This window comes from Bufo bufo, chromosome 3 (genome assembly GCF_905171765.1).
Source record: "Bufo bufo chromosome 3, aBufBuf1.1, whole genome shotgun sequence".
In the NCBI taxonomy this organism is placed as follows: domain Eukaryota; kingdom Metazoa; phylum Chordata; class Amphibia; order Anura; family Bufonidae; genus Bufo; species Bufo bufo.
In genome coordinates, this window is record NC_053391.1 from 106,661,273 (window position 1) to 106,680,457 (window position 19,185).

Here is a 19,185-nt window from a genome sequence, read left to right on the forward strand (position 1 = left end):
TTGCATTTTTGTGGATTCAATCCATGAGAAAAGGTACAGTATGGGCCCATAGAATTTTATGAACACTGAGAAAATGCTACAATGTGTGGAAAAAACACCAGAAAAGAAGCAGCAGTAGAACACACAGGTGCCCTTAAATTTAGCACTTATTCTTTAAATTTTGTAAGGCCAAATTTATGTGTGTAAGTAGCCTGAAATTTGTCTGGCCTAATTTAAAACCTATTAGCTGGCAGGACTGTTTAAAAAAACAAACAAACACTCACAGGCACCAATTCTTTATGGGCAGGCAATCAATGCCCCAGTGGTCTCAGGGGCAAGATTGGCACGTCACTAGCAGTTACATGCCGTTCTTGTGCATGTGACAGTTCTGCTGCCCATTAGTTTCTATTTAGGCCAGACAGCACCCTTAAACAATCCTTTAAAATATGACCTGTTGGATTTACTTTAGACTCATGGAGAAGAAACCCTGTATTAAAGGAAATGTGTCACCTATAATTTTGTTCCGCCAGTTAAAACCAGATAGTAACACATATCTTAGATTAAAAGTAACACATACAATAACACACATCTTTATGAACATGATTATGGGGGCGGCCATCTTGTCTGAGCGGTTCTTAACAGAATTTATAAAGCATTAAGAAACTTGCTTTACGGCAGCCCCATGGGCCATAGACACAATGGTCAGGAGGGGACCTCATTGACTTCTATGGGAGAGTTTTCTGGGCATGCTCTGTGACCTGTGCAGAGGTCATTGTACAAGGAAGCAGTAGATGTGCTTTGACAATCACCTATTCTGAATGGTGGATCCTTTGATATCTGTCATTGTAATCCTGCCTGTGATTGTAATGAAATGACTGTTAAAAAGTGATCTGTACAGATCAAGAAGTGGCGCCTATTAGTAGGCTATGCAGCCAGAGGGAAAACGGAAGGGTTTTAGGATTTTATTTAAAATATAGGTAGTGACATGGAAAATTACAAATAGCATAATCTAAAATTCTTTCAAAATAGGTTTAACATAAAAAAACTATTCAAAACAATAGGTCTAGATATAACAATGATCAAATCACTGTTATCACTATCATTATTTTGCATAAGGGATTCCAGTTGCTGCCACAAAATGCTGCTCTCAGCACTTGCAGTATGGCTCAGTACTTTCCTATAGGATGTGACCTGAACTGACCTAGCTTATAAGGACAACCTCCAACAAGGTAGTCCTCACCAACAGGTCATATTTTACATATACATTTTGATGATATGTTTACACATATGTTAGGATGCTTGTAGCTTTTTATAATGTAGGAAACACCTAGAGCATTTCTTTGTACACAGGGGTGATACTGAAAACACGGCAAGAATGCAGGCCAGCAGCACATGCAAAGTAGTACACTCATAATAAAATACAGATAGGACAGGAAATGAAATAGAACATGCCAGAAAGTGAGGCAGTGTGATTCCCAGCAGTGCAGAAGCCCTTCATACTTGCCCCAAAAGAAGCTGAGCCAATAACCAGAACCATCATCAGTCCACTAGCAGAGTCCCAAGCCAGTGGTTATAAGCCACTAAATAGATTTGAAGCCATGTTCAACGAGAACCACCTTGGAAAACAGCAAAGAGGTGAAGAAGAAATAGCATGTTATGTGATAGCGCGAGACAGGATAGATATATGAAATCACCAAGTTGCCATATTAATGCCCTTTAGAAGGTTCCCTAAAGTAGAGTAATATATGTTCAAAACATATAAACATAATCTATTTGTTGTCCAAATATCATGAAGGCTCAAACTAATCCATTGTGAGATCTAAATACTGTATATACTGTATATGCGGATATCCTCTGTAACAATTTGACCTGGATAGGACTTAGGATACATAGTCATCAGGAGGCTTGATCTGTAGTCCTTATCTCTGTTCTCCTAAGAGCTCATAAGCCCTCATCTTAAGCTAAAAGGGGTTTTCTGCATTGTACATACATTTCAGTAATATCATAGACTAATGTGTAATGGCACAAGCTGTCCAAAATAGTTAATCCTTTTAAAAATGTATTTCACTAATATGTATCACATATCTCATTTCAGTTGCCGCTTCCCTGTCCCCAAGCTAAAACCTACATGTATGACTATGGCCTCATGCACACGACCGTTGTGTGCATCCGCGGCCGTTGTTCCGTTTCCGTTTTTTTTCACGGACCCATTGACTTTCAATGGGTCCGTGGAAAAATCTGAAAATGCACCGTTTGGCTTCCGCGTCCGTAAACCGTTTTTCCAGTCCGTGAAAAAAATATGACCTGTCCTATTTTTTTCACGGACAACGGTTCAGGGACCCATTCAAGTCAATGGGGCCCGTGAAAAATCACGGATGCACACAAGATAGTCATCCGCGTCCATGATCCGTGTCCGTGTCCGTTTTTCCTATCATTTTCAATGCAAACTTGACTTCGTTTTTTTTTTCACTTTTCATGTCCGTGGATCCTCCAAAAATCAAGGAAGACCCATGGATGAAAAAACGGACACGGATCATGGAACAACGGAAACCGTTTTTGCGGACCGCAAAAAAAAACGTCCGTGTGCATGAGGCCTATGGGACAGTCAGAAGGAATAGTTGTAATACTTCATGGACACCCTTACTATCCTGCTTCATCTAGTCTTTCAGAAGTGCAACACAGCAGTCATCAAATCCCCTGCCCTCTAATGATGACTTTGCTTATTCTGTCAGTCTATTCTGGAAGATGGAAAGTAACCTGCAGAAAATACAGTAGGAAATATCAGTCTACTGTGTGTACTCCATGGATACTTACACAAAAATTATATATATATATATATAAAAGTATAACTATATAATAAGCTTACCATAATCTGCGAGCTTTCCTCGTGGCTGGTGTACTGTATAGAATTACACCATGCTGTTTCCACAGCTATATCAGGAATGTGTGTCGCAAATGACTCATTATCTTCAGGACAGGTTGGACCACAGACATTTTCAAAGCTGTCTATTCCATCCATGCTTTTGAAAGGTTTCTCCCCAAGAGACATAGAATGGATAGCATCTGGAAAAACGTCACTGAATTGTCTCTTGTAAGGATGAAACTGGGTTTTCTCTTTGATAAATTTACCAAAACTGGTTTCTGCAGGCTCATCACAGCTGTACCTTCTGTATTCATCTCTTGGAGAGGCCTTCCCTGAAAATCTCATAGGAATGTGATCTTGAGGTGACAAGGAAATGTCAGGGCTCATGGATGAATCTGAGCTTTTTCTTTCGGTCTGGCTGTCAGAATCATGTGTGTTTCCACCATAACTGTCCTAAAAAGGCCAAGAAAGAAGACTGTTTTAGCAAAGTTTTATGACATTCTTGCATTTGAAGTATTTGGCACTACTGTAAATCATGTATGTTACACATGTATGTAATGTGTTTAATGACATAAATTACAAGCTTCTTGGTACACTGCATGGAAAGGGTTTGTCTCTCTTTGATGTCTGATGGCAATGCTTTTTTCTGACCCACCTAGCAACTCAATTTATCAGAAGTGCATCCATAGATTCATACAATAGCAGAGACTAGGCTTGTGGACAGTGATTTTGGATCCTGTGGATAGAGCAATGTCCATTGTGGAATTAGAAGCGTATTGCTAAAAAGAGGTACTAGAAAGCTTGCAACTCATATTGGGTGCAGTTGGTGAGAAAAATGTTATCTTATTAGTAGTGTTGAGCAAAGCAAAGCATTCGAAGCGGAATTTCGTCCGAAGTTTAGGAAAACTTCGTTTTGCAACAAATTAGAATGTCCTTATGCTTCGGTGGTAACGAATTAGTCTCTCCTAAAATGGTGGCTGCACGTGTTACAAAGTGAAAGTAAGAAGCCTGGGAATGCAAGATCACCGTGCAGCCAGACAATCCGCAGATAGCCATCCCATATGATGTCGCAACCTTATAAAACCCTCGTCCCATGCTTAATAGAAGAATATTGGAGAGGGAGAGTTTAGGGAGAGTGTAGGGAGACCTATTTTGTGTCAGTTGTATTTACTTATTCCTACATCAGCCATAAACTGAGATATGTAATTCAATACCAATAAGATGGAAGCGTATTATTCCAGTGCCAGCATGCCAACCAATACCATCCAGTCTGCACCCCTTAGGGGGGGGGGGGGGGGCAGGTCTTAATGATGACCATCCTCATCTTTTGCTGGCTTTTCTTCTTCCAAATGATCCCTCAAAGTCTCCATGTCCTAGAAAAGTCAGCAAGATACAGAGAGGAGGAGCTGGATGTTCCTGATGACATATTCTGATCGATATTAGATCATGTGGAAAAGGAGGAAAAGCAGATGGCAGAAGAAGGGCTCCCACCTGTGGGGCAGGAGAGTGCTGAGGTTGGAGAGGTGGGTATGCCAGAGCTGATTAATATTCTGTGTTTACTGTCAAATGACCTGCAGGAGATTGCAGGCTAGAACAGCAATAATGTGCATATTGTCAACCAGCCAAACCCCATACAAGTAACAGCCCCTGTTTAAAGGGGTTGTCTGGGTTCAGAGCTGAACCCGGACATACCCATATTTTCACCCAGACATCTCATGCTCCGATGCGCTCCTTTGCCTTGTGCTAGATCGCTACCGTTATACTGATACTGTTTGTCCCCTGATGAACCTTTAATTATCTATAAGGGGAAACGCGTTGGAATATTGTATTTTGTGTCAGAAAGTGATAGGGCTGTATACGGACAGGTTAGCCCTGGTACGTGGACAGAGTGCATCTACCTTCAAGGTGCATCTCTGGGCTAAGCAGTGTTGATAAGGGCAAGAGTAGGGACAGACAGAGTATATCCTGATTCTCTGCCCCAATTGTATCTGATTGTCCGAATTCTCCTTGCTAACCGTACATTGTAGTGACATCTTTTTGTACTATTTGTATCATGGTCCGGTCTGGACCGCACCTATTATTATGTTTTATATTTTAATTGTAATTAGATTAAAAGTTAAGTTTTAGGAAGTTGCCCTCAGTGATACTTCTTTTAATTTGCTATAAATTTGCTGCAATCTGTTGCCGCTAAGCAATCACTGACTGCTTGACACTTGATGTTACGATTAATATTTGATACTGTCTAGATTAATCTGTTTGAATACGTTGCACTTTTATTTGTAAATTGTTATATAAGTGCTTCTAGTTTATAGCCCGGAGCAATGTGCTGCATTCCTTAAATTGTAATCTGAGTTGCCTTATCTTGTATAAAGATACTAAATGACAGTTATATTATTACATCTCTGGGTTCATTATAAGATCATACTGGTAATATATAGCCAATTGATTCTACCTTAGCTGCAAAATAAAACAAAAAAAAAATTCCTGGATGTGTGGATCACCTTACGGGCAACAGGTGCCTATGGCAGTGTATGTACTTTTACTTTGAAATCACTTAAAAAATACATTCCATATTATAAGCCTGATACTATATTCTAACAATACTATAATTTTCACTGCCTAATTTGGGTATTCAGACTAAGCTAGTGGTGCGCCTATTTCAGAAGGAAATCAAGTCACATAATCTGGCTATTTATATTGGAATGTATATGGGGACTTATCCTTGATGTATCTTCTGGGGTAACAGGGGTGAAACTGGTTAGATTTAATCCCATTATATCCACCATTTACCTAGTGCATCAAGCCCCTGAGGAGTTGGTGCAGAGGATGGGAGTTGTAGTGGCTCTGATGAGATGTTGTGTCATGGTGTATTCCCTCGGGCCATTGCTCCCTGGGGATCGGTGCAGTGGAAAGGGGGTTTAAAGACTCAGGACAGAAGTAAAAGAATAAAGGTCTCTTTCTACTCAGTGCAAAAGATAATGTGTAGTACATCCAGCAGTAGTTTGTACAAAGTGCAATTTCTGTTCCCAGATGATGAGGTATGGTGGTGGGCAAAGTGGCAATTGAGGGCACCTATCTTGCTGATGACTCTTCCTTGCACTTCTGGCTTGTGGATATAGGTGTCCACTGTGTAATGCAGGCTTGGAGATGGTCTGGACTGGGTGTTATCTAGGTGATGGTTGGCTGAACCATAATCTCTCACCTGCAGAAGTGTCTGTAAAGCCGTGGCTGACTTGTCAACCTGCTCTGACTGACAATACTGTAGCTTCTCTAATTTCTAGAGTTTTGGTATTCTTGCAGTCTCTCTGGAGTAGTTGTCTCACAGGAGAATTGGATCCATGCTGGCCCCTAAAGGAGGAGTTGGAGGTGTTTCCTCCCTCCTCACTGTCCTAGCTAGAACTCTCCATCCTGGCAGGAAGCAGAACCAGCCCACACCTACCAAGAAAGGAGGAACAGGGTTGATAACCCTGTCCCTGCCAACCATACTGTATCACACTGGTTGTACATAAAGTACAGACCAAAAGTTTGGACACACCTTCTCATTCAAAAGACTATGAAGGCATCAAAACTATGAATTAACACATGTGGAATTATATACATAACAAACAAGTGTGAAACAACTGAAAATATGTCATATTCTAGGTTCTTCAAAGTAGCCACCTTTTGCTTTGATTACTGCTTTGCACACTCTTGGCATTCTCTTGACGAGCTTCAAGAGGTAGTCCCCTGAAATGGTCTTCCAACAGTCTTCAAGGAGTTCCCAGAGATGCTTAGCACTTGTTGGCCCTTTTGCCTTCACTCTGCGGTCCAGCTCACCCCAAACCATCTCGATTGGGTTCAGGTCTGGTGACTGTGGAGGCCAGGTCATCTGGCGCAGCACCCCATCACTCTCCTTCATGGTCAAATAGCCCTTACTTTCAAAGTTTTCCCAATTTTTCGGCTGACTGACTGACCTTCATTTCTTAAAGTAATGATGGCCACTCGTTTTTCTTTACTTAGCTGCTTTTTTCTTGCCATAATACAAATTCTAACAGTCTATTCAGTAGGACTATCAGCTGTGTATCCACCTGACTTCTCCTCAACGCAACTGATGGTCCCAACCCCATTTATAAGGCAAGAAATCCCACTTATTAAACCTGACACGGCACACCTGTGAAGTGAAAACCATTTCAGGGGACTACCTCTTGAAGCTCATCAAGAGAATGCCAAGAGTGAGCAAAGCAGCAATCAAAGCAAAAGGTGGCTACTTTGAAGAACCTAGAATATGACATATTTTCAGTTGTTTCACACTTGTTTGTTATGTATATAATTCCACATGTGTTAATTCATAGTTTTGATGCCTTCAGTGTGAATCTACAATTTTCATAGTCATAAAATAACATTTTCAAGTCCTAGTCCTGGTTGATCATAACCCATTTGCTATTGGGTTGTGAGTATCTGTTAAAAACTCTAGAAGAGTTGGGGAATAGGCTGAAGATTAATGAAATGGTGTAGAAGGCAAAACACCATTTTCATTTTTGATCTGGGACCGCCATTCTTCTCGTCTGTACAGAGCTGGTCATTGAAAGTTCCCTGTCTGTCAAGAGGGTGTCACGACCTATCGCTGACTCTGTTGTGCCTGGGGTCAGAAGGTAGCAGCAGGTGGCTACTCGCTCTGTTTCAAGAGATCGCTCCATGACCTAGTGGTGGGAATGGATTCCGGTCCAGGTTTTCCTGCTTAGGTTTGCGATCCTTTTAGTCCCATTTAGGAACTTGTAGCTTTTCCTTTCAGTTGTTCTCTGTCAGCCACTCACATATTATCAGACACTCACAGCTTCCCTTGTTGCCAGATGTAGACCTTCTTTCCAGATCTTCTATTCTGACCTCTGGTGGAGTTAGAGTTTCTGTAGAGGTGTTGGAACTGGTGCTGTTGGATCTCCGGTTCTCTCCTGTTTGTTGTCTCCCTTCTGGGATTGTTTGTGGTGTTTGTGTTGTTTGTCCTTTCCCTGTTGTTACCCTAGGTGTCAGTGGTGAGGACTAGTGCTCCCACCGCCCTATTCACTACCTAGGGCTTATTTGAGGGTAAGCCAGGTACAAGGCACGTGATCGGCATACAGGTTAGCAGCCCGTCTAGGGACGTCAGGGCAGCCATGTGCCAGTGCTAGGTGAGTTAGGGGTCACCACTCCTCCCTCTCCCTAGTGAAAGGGTACTCTTCTTCTCTCCTCTCTGCGCCACACGTCTGTTACCTGCCATATGAGACGTGATATTGTCTCAACTGAAACAACATACCTATTCAGCCAAGGTGAAGGAGCATGTGCATGTGTGAGTCTGGGAACATACACCTCATATTTATATGGGCAGCATTAATGTGTTGGTAAGGCATGCAGATGTCGTCTCAGGATGTACATCTCCATTTTCATCTGAAGAAGGGGCTGCACCCTGATACGTGCTATCCTGGGTGGTAAAGCAGGCAGATGGTGCTTTACTGAAGCTTTACATGTGGTTTCAATGATTCAGTGTTATAGAAACATGTATGTGTGTGCTTTTTTTTGCTTTCTACTATATAATTGCTAACAATCTCTTTGGGATTTCCCTAGAGGCTGAATCTGCAACAGCAACATTACTTTTGAAATGTGACAAATTAAAATTCCAATGACATGTAAGATTGGTGCTTTCCAACCACCATACCTTTGCCTGATATTTACCAAATGAGTGTGTTAAAGAGAATTATTATGACCCTGCTTATTGAGGCTTTTTAGCCTCAATCAGTCATATTGGGCACTCTAGTGCCACCAAAACATCTCTGATCATCAGTCATGAACTTAACAAGACCTTTGAAGGTGTTCAGTGGTATCTAGCACAAGATGTTAAGTTCTTTAAGTTGCGAGTTGGGGCCTTATCGTCCAGCACATCCCACAGATGTGTATTCTGACAATTTAATTTGATAGCCAGAAATAATTATTTCAGTAATTCATGCTACAATAGATCTTCTGTGGGATCGGACCAGATGGGCTAGCGTTTGCTCCCCCCAAATATCATTTATCTTGGAGAACACCCTGTTGCTGGTTCACTGGTTGTCCTTCCTTGAACCACTTTTGGTAGATATCAACAACATACCGAGAACACCCCACAAGACCTGTTGCTTTGAGGATGCTCTCACCCAATTGTCTATTACAATGTAGGTCTTGTCAAAGTCAGTCAGATCTTTATGCTCTCCCATTTTTCCTGCTTCCATCACATCAACTTCAAGAATAGATTGTTCACTTTCTGCCTAAAAATGTTTGTCATACCCTATGACTGTTGGCATTGTAACAATATAAGACATTTTAGGCTGTGCTTATATAAATGTTAAATGGATGCCTCCAACAGATGCAATACATTAATATAGGGGGTAGAATTCAGACCAGTTGACATTTTCAATGCAGATAACATAGAGTCATCAATGACAAGCATTACCCAAAAATAATTGTTTTTAAGACCAAAACTGCACTCCTGATTTCATTTCTACTTACCATGGGTAAACAAGATGAGCCTGTTTGATCATTTATACCCTCATCTGTTTGGTTTGTGGGAGAACAATCACCGTCTAGAGATCCTGATGGAAAAGGCATGCTTGGTTGGTCTTGCATTATTAAATTCGGATTGGACATAAAACCTGTAAAGAGAATTTTTTTTTTTTTTTACAAAGCAATATATAATTAATATCCAGTAGATTCTAATAGTGTAGCTAACATATCTTTTGTAGTGTTCAGAATGTAAAATATCTGTCTAATGTACAGTAAAACCTCCACGGCATGACTGCATAGCTAGGAATCTATAACTGTCTGCACATGCTGTAGGACAGTTTTAGATGGTCTATTGTAGAACACATGACCATCCTGGACTATACATACATGTCTAATACTTATTGGATGGGTTAAACTCTCTGTGCTACCTTGTTGGATACAACCATGCATGAACAGCGCACTTAGTGGTCTTCTTAGTGAACATAGTTTCAATTTCTGATATTCACTACAAAACCTCCTTTGCCCTATCCAGTCTAATTTATGGCCCTCACCAGAATAGAATGATCATACCAGATAGCATTATAATGTGTTGTCCTGTACTCATAGCATCATGTAAGTATGGAAAAATAGACTTGTGGTTGGCCAGGAACTCACAGCATCCCAACTTACTATGATGCAGTGAGTTTGGGTCAGATGAGCAGTGGTCAGTCCGGGAAATGCGGTCATTTCACGGATTGAACAAACCTGTCTGTAACCAGCTTTACTCTGTAGTAACAACTTACTAAGTGAGTGTTTTCCAAACCATACAAACCCTTTAATACATGATGCTAAACAGTGGTTTCTTCAATATTGTATGAATCTGGATCTTTATACTATTTTCTTTGTGCTTTCAACATATTAAATTATTTCAAATTTGAAAAAAAAAAATTCAAAAGTAATCTAATAATCTACATTGAAGCTAATAAAGCTTAATCAAGCTTAAACTGAAGACTGAAAAAAAACCATAGCTTTTTTTTAAGGCCTAAGGGTGGAACATGAAGTACAGAATCAAGATCTGGTATGTACAAAAAAAAGTGTCATCATGAGTTCAGCAAAAAATACCTATCTTCTTTCTTGATAAGACCGAAGGAGTGAGCCTAAGGGTCCTTTTACATGGGTCAGTGCCAGGCCAATAACAAGCGCTGACTGAAGGTGTAGTAGTTGATCCGCGCTCACATGAAGTGCATTTTACACAGCCTGATGCAAAGGTAGAAAGGGAAGAATGCCCCATTTGCTTTGCATATTGTTGGCAGCACATCTGCTGGTTTAGCGTGATGTATTGTTGGCAAAAGACCATTTTAAGTGCCCCATGAAAGATGTGATTGGGGGCACCTTTACACAGGCTAAATATCTGGACGGAGCATTCATATGAACATTTTGTTCCCAATAATTGGCCTGATCCTTGGCTTTAACTCAATGAATCCTACTTATAGCTGTTACATACGATATAATGGTACATGCCAGCTAAAGTGACAAGAGGTTGGCAAAATGAGCAGGGGTGTGTGGTGCCAACATGGAGAATGGTTAGAACAAACAAAACAGTGGGAACTGACTGTAAATTGTTTCCTTAAAAGGGGTATTCCCATCTGGGAATCATAGGATATCATAGGATATGCCCCCACCACTTGGACCTGCTTCTGTCTCAAGAATGGGGCCCCATTGTCAATGGAGAGCACAATGCACATGCATAGCCACCTATTTAGTCATTGCTATGGAGAATAGCCAAGCGTGCTTGCTCATAAAGGATCCAGACAGTAGTGTTAGTTTTATGTTGTGGGGAGTGGTCAGTAGCTTATTGGGAACCTCCTTCTTGGAGGCACAGAATGAAACACATGCCACAGAATACTTTTACAGATGCAAAGGTGGGCATACACCTTTAATAACCGGGTCCAACACCTATTCCTCCTTACTCTTCCATACACATGAATGCTTGGTTTGGCAGCTGAGTACTGCTGAGTGTATGTGGTTTCAGTGGAGAGGGAGGAGTAAGCCACTAGTGGCATATTATCTTCTTTGAGAACAAAAGGAATGTTGAAAATCAGCAGCGTCAGTCCTTATCATGGACAATCAGCACGTCCCCACACACATATGATAGTCGGACGGTCTTGCTGAAATTAGCAGGCTTGACCACCTTTGCTATAATTTATACTGAACATGTCAAAAATTTTGATCGGTGGGGGTCTGAGTGCTGAGACCCTACCAATCGCTAGAACGAGGAGAGACAATCGCTCGGATGGTAAGAGGGTGAATCGAGAGAGATTTAGATATGTGAGCACTTCTCTCTCCTCATTCTAGCGATCAGTGGAGGTCTTAGCACTCAGACCACCTCTGATCAAACCTTTTGACCCTCACTGTACATACGAAATAGTGCCAGGAAAATAGCAATGACAATAAATATTGACATAGGAGCGTCTGCTGAGTACGTTCTGCAACAGAAGTGTCCACATGCAGAAGGCACAACAGCCCAATAACACATGAGTCTCCTCTGAGGTCCTGCATTGGTCTCTACTAAGTAGATCATACATCTGAGCAGCTAGTCATCAGCCATGCAAATGTGGGAATCTTCTGTTCCAACCTCAACATGCAGAACCTCCTTAAGTACTAACTCTAAATGGATGATTTTAGTCTTCTGGGAAGACTTCCTATGGTAGTGGTGACGTTTGGATATTTGAACATTAGGTTAATATGTTAAGATATATGCCATGATGCAACAAAAGAGTCATTTCTTTCATGCTTTCAGGTCATTCAAGAATTTTGCTAGAAAAAACTAAAATCTGCATCTTCTACACTAACATCGGTAAAACATGTGCCCACTGGTGCATTTCTTCCACAAGTAACTATTCCCATACAAGGTAAATCAGGTTGTCAGTGCAACAACTCTGCAAACAGCAGCCTACAGTAGATCTGAGCTTTCTGGATAAATGTATGACAGAGGAATTTCTGTGCTTACCTGCTTCTTGTTCAATGCAATCATTTCTTAATCATATCAAAAGTTTTGATCAGTGGGGATCTAAGTGCTGAGACCCTCATCGATTGCCAGAACGAGATGGCAATCTCACTGCAGGAGACTGGCTCAGTAGAAGCCTATGTGTCCCTCTTGATTCCGTCCTCTGCATTTTTATTCTAGCGATCGGTGAGGGTCTTCTGACATATCAAAAGTTTGAACACTCAGTGAGCCTTTAAGAAATGATTGCATTGAACGTGAAGAAGTTGATGTTGAATTTTGGCTGGAGTCTGTTTGTTAAATAATAAAACATCTATCTTGAGTCAGTATCGTTAAATAAACCCCTGGGGGGGGGGGGGGGGGGTCACAATATGGAAAACTGAAATGTTTTGTATGAAACCTGAGTTAACTTACTAAATAGCCTTGCCACATATGGAGAAGAAGCCTCCAGATCTAAAAGAAAACTACAGATATTGATTTACATGTTATTTTTTACATTGGCAATTTGTAGATGTTTAATGATGATTTTGGTTTGTATACAATATTGTCTTAAATGGCTATTTGACAGATTTTATAATTTGAATATAATTTCAGTGTGAAAACATACTAGCTGTGACTAGGGCATTAAGAAATTTGCTGGATGGCTATATTCAGTTCATCGTTTGGTTCCATTGTTCACAACCACAGGAGCAGACAGTGACATTGATCGCAATGTGCCTGATGGACTCCACTGACGATAATGGGACCATCAGGTTTCTAGTGTAACTCGAGCGGTAATGGTGATGCCGAAGTTACGGCTGTGGGTTCCCAACAGGGGCGTAGCTAAAGGCTCCTGGCCCATGGTGCAAGAGTTCAGCTTGGGCCCCCCTTCCCTCAGTGCTTTGTGGACAGGGGCAGGGGAGCACATAGCCTTCCTGCTGCCTGAGTAAAATATTTAAATAACAACCCCCCCCATGCCAAATTCTTGACCTAACCCCTTCCCTACAGCCAGAGGTGTAACTTGACCAGGATGCACTTTCTATAATAATGGTGTCTTCTTATGCAACACAAGGGTCTTTGGGCCCCCTCAGGCTCCTGGGCCTGGTAGTGACTGCTACCTCTGCACCCCCTGGTTCCCAACCCTATAAGTAAGTGCATCTTATACTATATAAAGATCTGTACGTCAGTGGGGTGCCTGGGGGGAAGTCCGCCCCCGGTGCCGGCTCTCATTGCTGGAGTGCTGACGCCCACATACTGCGGCAGGGCAAGGGAGCGCATAGTTTCCTGCCCCGCTGCAGATCACCGACATAGACTTCAGACCTAGCAGGCCTGAGGCCTATGTGGTAGTGAAATTCCGGCGCATGCGTGATGACGTCATAGCGCGCAGTGAAGTGTGCACGCCTTCCTCTGCGAGCAAGCACAGGTGAGTATTTAGCTTTTAGTTTTTAGTTTTTTGTTTTAATTTATTGTGCCAACTTTGGGGACATGGGGGGGACACAGGAGGAAATGTGGGGGAAAAATATTATGGGTGAGTTTACTATGTGGGGGCAAATTATTATTGGAGGGATTACTATGTGGGGGCAAATTATTATGAGAGAGATTACAGTGTGGGGGAAATTACTGTGTGGGGTCAGTGTGGGGGAAATTACTGTGTGGGGGCAGTGTGGGGGAAACTACTGTGTGGGGGGCAGTGTAGGGGACATTACTGTGTGGTGGCAGTGGGGGGGGAAATTACTATATGGGGCAGTGTGGGGGAAATTACTATGTGGGGGGAACTACAGTATGGAGGTGGTGTGGGGGAAATTAATGTGTGGGGGGCGGTGTGGGGGAAACTAATGTGTGGGGGCATTGTGGAGGAAACTACTGTGTGGGGGCTGTGTGGGGGAAACTACTGTGTGGGAGGCAGTGTCTGGGAAACTACTGTGTGCGGGGAAACTACTGTGGGGGGCGGTGTGGGGAAAAATACTGTGTTGGGGCAGTGTGGGGGAAATTGCTGTGTGGGGGCAGTGTGGTGAAAACTACTGTGTGGGAGGCAGTGTGGGGGAAACTACTATGTAGGGGAAACTACTGTGTGGGGGAAACTACTGTGTGGGGGCAGTGTGGGGGAAACTACTGTGTGGGGGCAGTGTTTGGGAAACTACTGTGTGGGAGGCAGTGTCGGGGAAACTACTGTGTGCGGGAAACTACTCTGTGGGGGCAGTGTGGGTGAAACTACTGTGGTGGGCAGTGTGAGGGGAAAATACTGTGTTGGGGCAGTGTGGGGGAAATTGCTGTGTGGGGGCAGTGTGGTGGAAACTACTGTGTGGGAGACAGTGTGGGGGAAACTACTATGTAGGGGAAACTACTGTGTGGGGGAAACTACTGTGTGGGGGCAGTGTGGGGGAAATTACTGTGTGGGGAAAATTACTATATAGGGGCAGTGTGGGAGAAAATACTGTGTAGGGGGGCAAATTATTATGGGGGAATTACTATTGGGGAAGTGTGGCGGAAATTACTATATGGGGCAGCGCGGGGGGCGTTGCTATTGGGGAGACACTGTAGGGGCAATTATATTATCTCTGGGGACACTATACAGGGATTATTACCTGGAGGGTGTTATTATTACTGGGGGCACTCTAGGGGACATTATAGCTGCTGTGGACACTATAGGGACATTTGGGGTAATTTATCAAACTGGTGTAAAGTAGAACTGGCTTAGTTGCCCATAGCAGCCAATCATATTCCACCTTTCATATTTGACAGCTCCTTTGGAAATCCAGTTCTACTTTACACCAGTTTGATAAATGACCCCAATTATGTCTACTGGGGTCACTATTTTTTCAGTAGTATAGTACCTGGGGCATTGGGGGGCACAAAGGGCACAGTATTAGGAGTGGCAGCAGGATGACACTGTGGGGACACAAGGATGTCTCATGGCGGTCTAACGGAGGAGAAGAGGAAAGAGACTATCTACATGACAGGAGATGTCCCTGGATGTAAGAGGTATGTGGTCAAGTATTGGGGGGGGGGGAGGGTGCCAGAGAAAGGACCCGCCCCGGGTGCCAAACACTCTAGACACGCCACTGCTGTACGTTATGATTCTCCAAAAGATAAGCCACAGTGACAGCATTACACGTTGAAAACTTGGAATATGCCAAATGACAAACTTAGCTCTCCTTCATTTGTATACAACTAATCTCTTATTTTCTATCAAAGGAAGCAAACGTATATATACAACCATATGCAGTATATACAGTGGAATTCCTTTAAATCCAGCATAATAGTAAGAAAAGTCTGAAATTCTGGTGCTTGTTGTCAGTGCAGAACTGCAATATAATGTGGAATTTCAGACTGAGGTTTTAGCCACATGTAATGTAACAAATCCACACGCTGTATAGAATTTCCACACCAGAATCCATGCGTAAACAGCCACGGGGCACGGATTGTAAATCAGCCGCATGGCGATTTATGCTGCGGATTTTACTCTTTGCAGTGCAGAGGGAGAATCTATAACAAATCCATTAGGGTTTTCACACTGAAATCCACAGCACAATCCACACAATTTGGTGCACAGTTTGCCAATGCAGATTTCAGACGGAGACATTGGTAACCTTAAGGTGCCCATATACTTTCATAGATGTTATCCTGGCAGTTATATATGTAGTGCCTTGGAGCATGGGTGCTTTGGACTATGGACGTTTATGGACATTTGCCCCTAATGTTACTACGCAAATCCATCAACTCACTACTTTAGTGCACTTTATTGTTGAACTGCAACTTATATGTTTATTGTAATATATCCACCAAATACAGCGGCCGGGTTTGGGGTGGCCCCAATGCAATGCTGGGTCCCCCAGACACCGTTGAGGCATACGCTGACTCCGGCTGAGCCAAACTTGCATGTTTATTACAACGTTTATTTCAATGGGGAGAGAGCAATAAGGGATGCTACCAACGGCCTACAAAGAGAAGTAAGGGCCCCATAGCAAGGATCAGACCAGGCCCCCCACACAGGACAGAAGGGTTTCTCCCTAAACCCTTTTCCATGAACCCTGGGCCATTTTTCCTCGGCTTCATTTGCTAAATGTTGTTCCTTTAGAGGGTAGAGTCCTGACCAGGGTAGAGTCCTCCAGTAGAAGAGGAGATAATCCCAACTAAGACTGAGCCCCCTCTTGCCCTGGGCCCCTTAGCAGTGGCATGGTCTGCCACTATGGTAATTACGCCCCTGGTTGCTACTAATGTTTCCCACTTTAGAGCCAAGAATTGGACATGTTAAAATCCTTGTTTCCCTTGTCATCTGCCAGTGGTGGAAAGTTGAGAGAGCCCCATGCACATTAGTCAGTTGTCCGGTTCCACCTAAGTGGGTGAGTTTGGCCGGCTTTCCTGGGCACTTTTAGTAGCATGTATTTAACATTTTATTTCTTCTTGAAGGTTCTCGACCATTACAAGTGAGTTTGAAACACTTCTCACCCTTTAATCTTGAATTTCTGCTAATATGGCAGTGTTCTGGTCCCATTGACTCCGGATATAACGAATGTTAATGTATGTACATACACATGCCTACACAGTGACATGGTATTGCATGAATTTCATGTTAACATGGAAATGGTCATATCTTTCTTCAAGACACTGACGAATATGACTCGTATGGCAGGAAAGTCTAAAGCTGCTGTTTTAGTATTAAATGTCGGCAGCTGGAAATGCCTTTGACAAATGGCCTATATGGTTACCGCATTTTGTAAATGTTGCATGACAGCCCATTACTCTGATTACCAGGTCACCACTCAGGGAGTATAGCAATGAGGAAGAGGAGGTGAGAGCATGAAAGATAAGATGAGAGCTTGGTGATGCTGGATAACAGCAGAGCTGATTCATTCGTTTTTCATGGATAGGGAATCCCTGGCTGGAAGCCCACAGCAAGACAATATCTAGTTTTGTTTCCCAACAGATCACATAGGAAACAGTCCTAAGCATGTAAAGCATAGTCACCTCCTGGCACCAGGCTGTCTGTAGTGACAAATTTAATGACTTTTTTCTCACATGATGTTTATTCTATGTACTCCTCTTTGTGTGCATTAAGATGGACAGATGGCCAACAGCGATCCCTTCCAATTTTCCCATACATAGACATGCTTGGCTTGACCAACCATGGTTATGTAGTGAATGGGGAGAGGGTGGAAAGCTGCTGTCATACACCTCTTATCTACTGTACCTTACCTTCTGAGAACAAAAGGATGGGGCAGTTGAAATCCAAAGTGCCCAATTCTTATCTCCCCCGACATCATCATTAGAGGAGAGTCCGGAGGCCTCATACACATTAGAGGGTTTTCAGTTCACAAACGCTGTTGATTTGCTGCATATTTCACCCTCTACCTTGCAAAGGTTGAAAATCTGCTGCATATTGTATGTCCAAGATATTGGCATGCTGTGCGTTTAATGCCTTCACTAGATGTCACGTTATTAGCAAACACTCTTCATTGCGTGTGAATGAGATTTGTGAAAGTCTGATCCACTTCACTGCTGCTGTCAATGTTGAGGATTTACCGCATGCACTTCTGCTACGTCTGTACCACTAAACTAAGACATCAAAAGTCGGGGGGATTTCATTGTCTCCTCAAAGTAGCCCAAGGGTACATAAGTCCAGATGCGATGGATCATTTCCCTTGGGGAAAATCTGTGCATTTTCTGCAACATAATGAGCATGATGAATTTATGAATGTATTGTAATGCAAATGGCTGCGGATGTGCAGATTCACAGCAATTACAGGTATGTCATATCTGGACCTGTCCTAATAATGGATTGTGTAACATAGAGAAGAGACTTTTTTTTTATTTTTTTGGAATTAGGGATGTAGCTAAGAGATGCCATAAAAATGTATAAGGGCCTGTTCACACAGCGTTTTTTTCCTGTGGAATTTTGACACGGACACCGGTGCTGAAATTCTGCCGACGGCTGTGTCATTTTTACCTCCCATTCTTTTCAGTGGGAGGCAGCAATGAAAATGTTGGAGCCGCCACAACCGCGCCAAGAATGGACATGTCCCTTCTTGACACAGTTGATATCTTCAACTTTGAAAAGAATGGGAGGCAGAAAGGACATATTGGTCGGCGTAATTTTGGTGAAGGTGTCTATTCCAAAGTTCCACGGAAAAAAAAATGCCATGTGACTGGGTCCTTAAAGAAGTGCCCCCTTTTTTTTAAGTTCCAGGGCCTAAGAGCAACGGTACCCTCTGTGCCCTCCTCCTCTTTAGTTACTGTATGTCCCTGGATCTAGCAGAGTAAAAAAATATCATGGCAAATGATTGGTGTCCATGTATACCAGTCATAAGGTGGGAAGAGGAAAGTGTCTAACATGCCTAGCCGGTTGTATTATGTTATCATTCCATGGATGCCATTTTGATAAACTACATTGTCATGAACCGATGCACCTTATGACAATATTGATAGATCTCTCCCAGTGTTTCTCAACTTTGGTCCTCAAGTCACCACCAACAGGTCATGGTTTTGCAATCTCCTTGGTATTGCACAGGTAATATAATTATTCTGCATGCGTTGGGCGTTCTTATTATCGGATATCCTGCAGTAATGACCTGTTAGGGGTAATTGAGGAAAGGTGTCGAGGAACATTACTTTATGCACACATACTCTTTACTTATGACAACAGAAATTGGGGCAACTGTGGTTTCATGCGTGGACATGTAAGGGTATGGACACATGGGGTGGATTTTTTGCAGTGGAATTTTTGTGTTGCGTATTTGTCGTGAATTTTGATGTGGATCCGATACAATGGAAATCTGCAGCATAAACTGACATTCACGAGGCAGGTCCATTTCCACAGTGGAAATGTTTTATACACAGATTGTGGCTGAGATTTTTTTTAAATCTCATACCCTTTGCTGTAAGGGTACGGCCACAC

The 19,185-nt window shown here is 42.6% G+C and overlaps 1 protein-coding gene across 2 annotated transcripts in view; it reads right to left on the reverse strand.

The window, feature by feature from the left end:
- FOXN1 (forkhead box N1) overlaps positions 1 to 19,185 on the reverse strand; it is a 90,547-nt gene that overhangs the window by 36,576 nt on the left and 34,786 nt on the right. The window contains exons 3-4 of one of the 2 annotated variants that reach the window (XM_040423456.1): positions 9,335 to 9,477; positions 2,846 to 3,295 (exon numbers count right to left, since the gene is read on the reverse strand). In XM_040423456.1, coding sequence (XP_040279390.1) covers positions 2,846 to 3,295; positions 9,335 to 9,477 — 593 coding nt within the window. Of the gene's footprint in view, positions 1 to 2,845; positions 3,296 to 9,334; positions 9,490 to 19,185 lie in introns of both variants that reach the window. The other variant, XM_040423457.1, reaches the window with a different exon arrangement.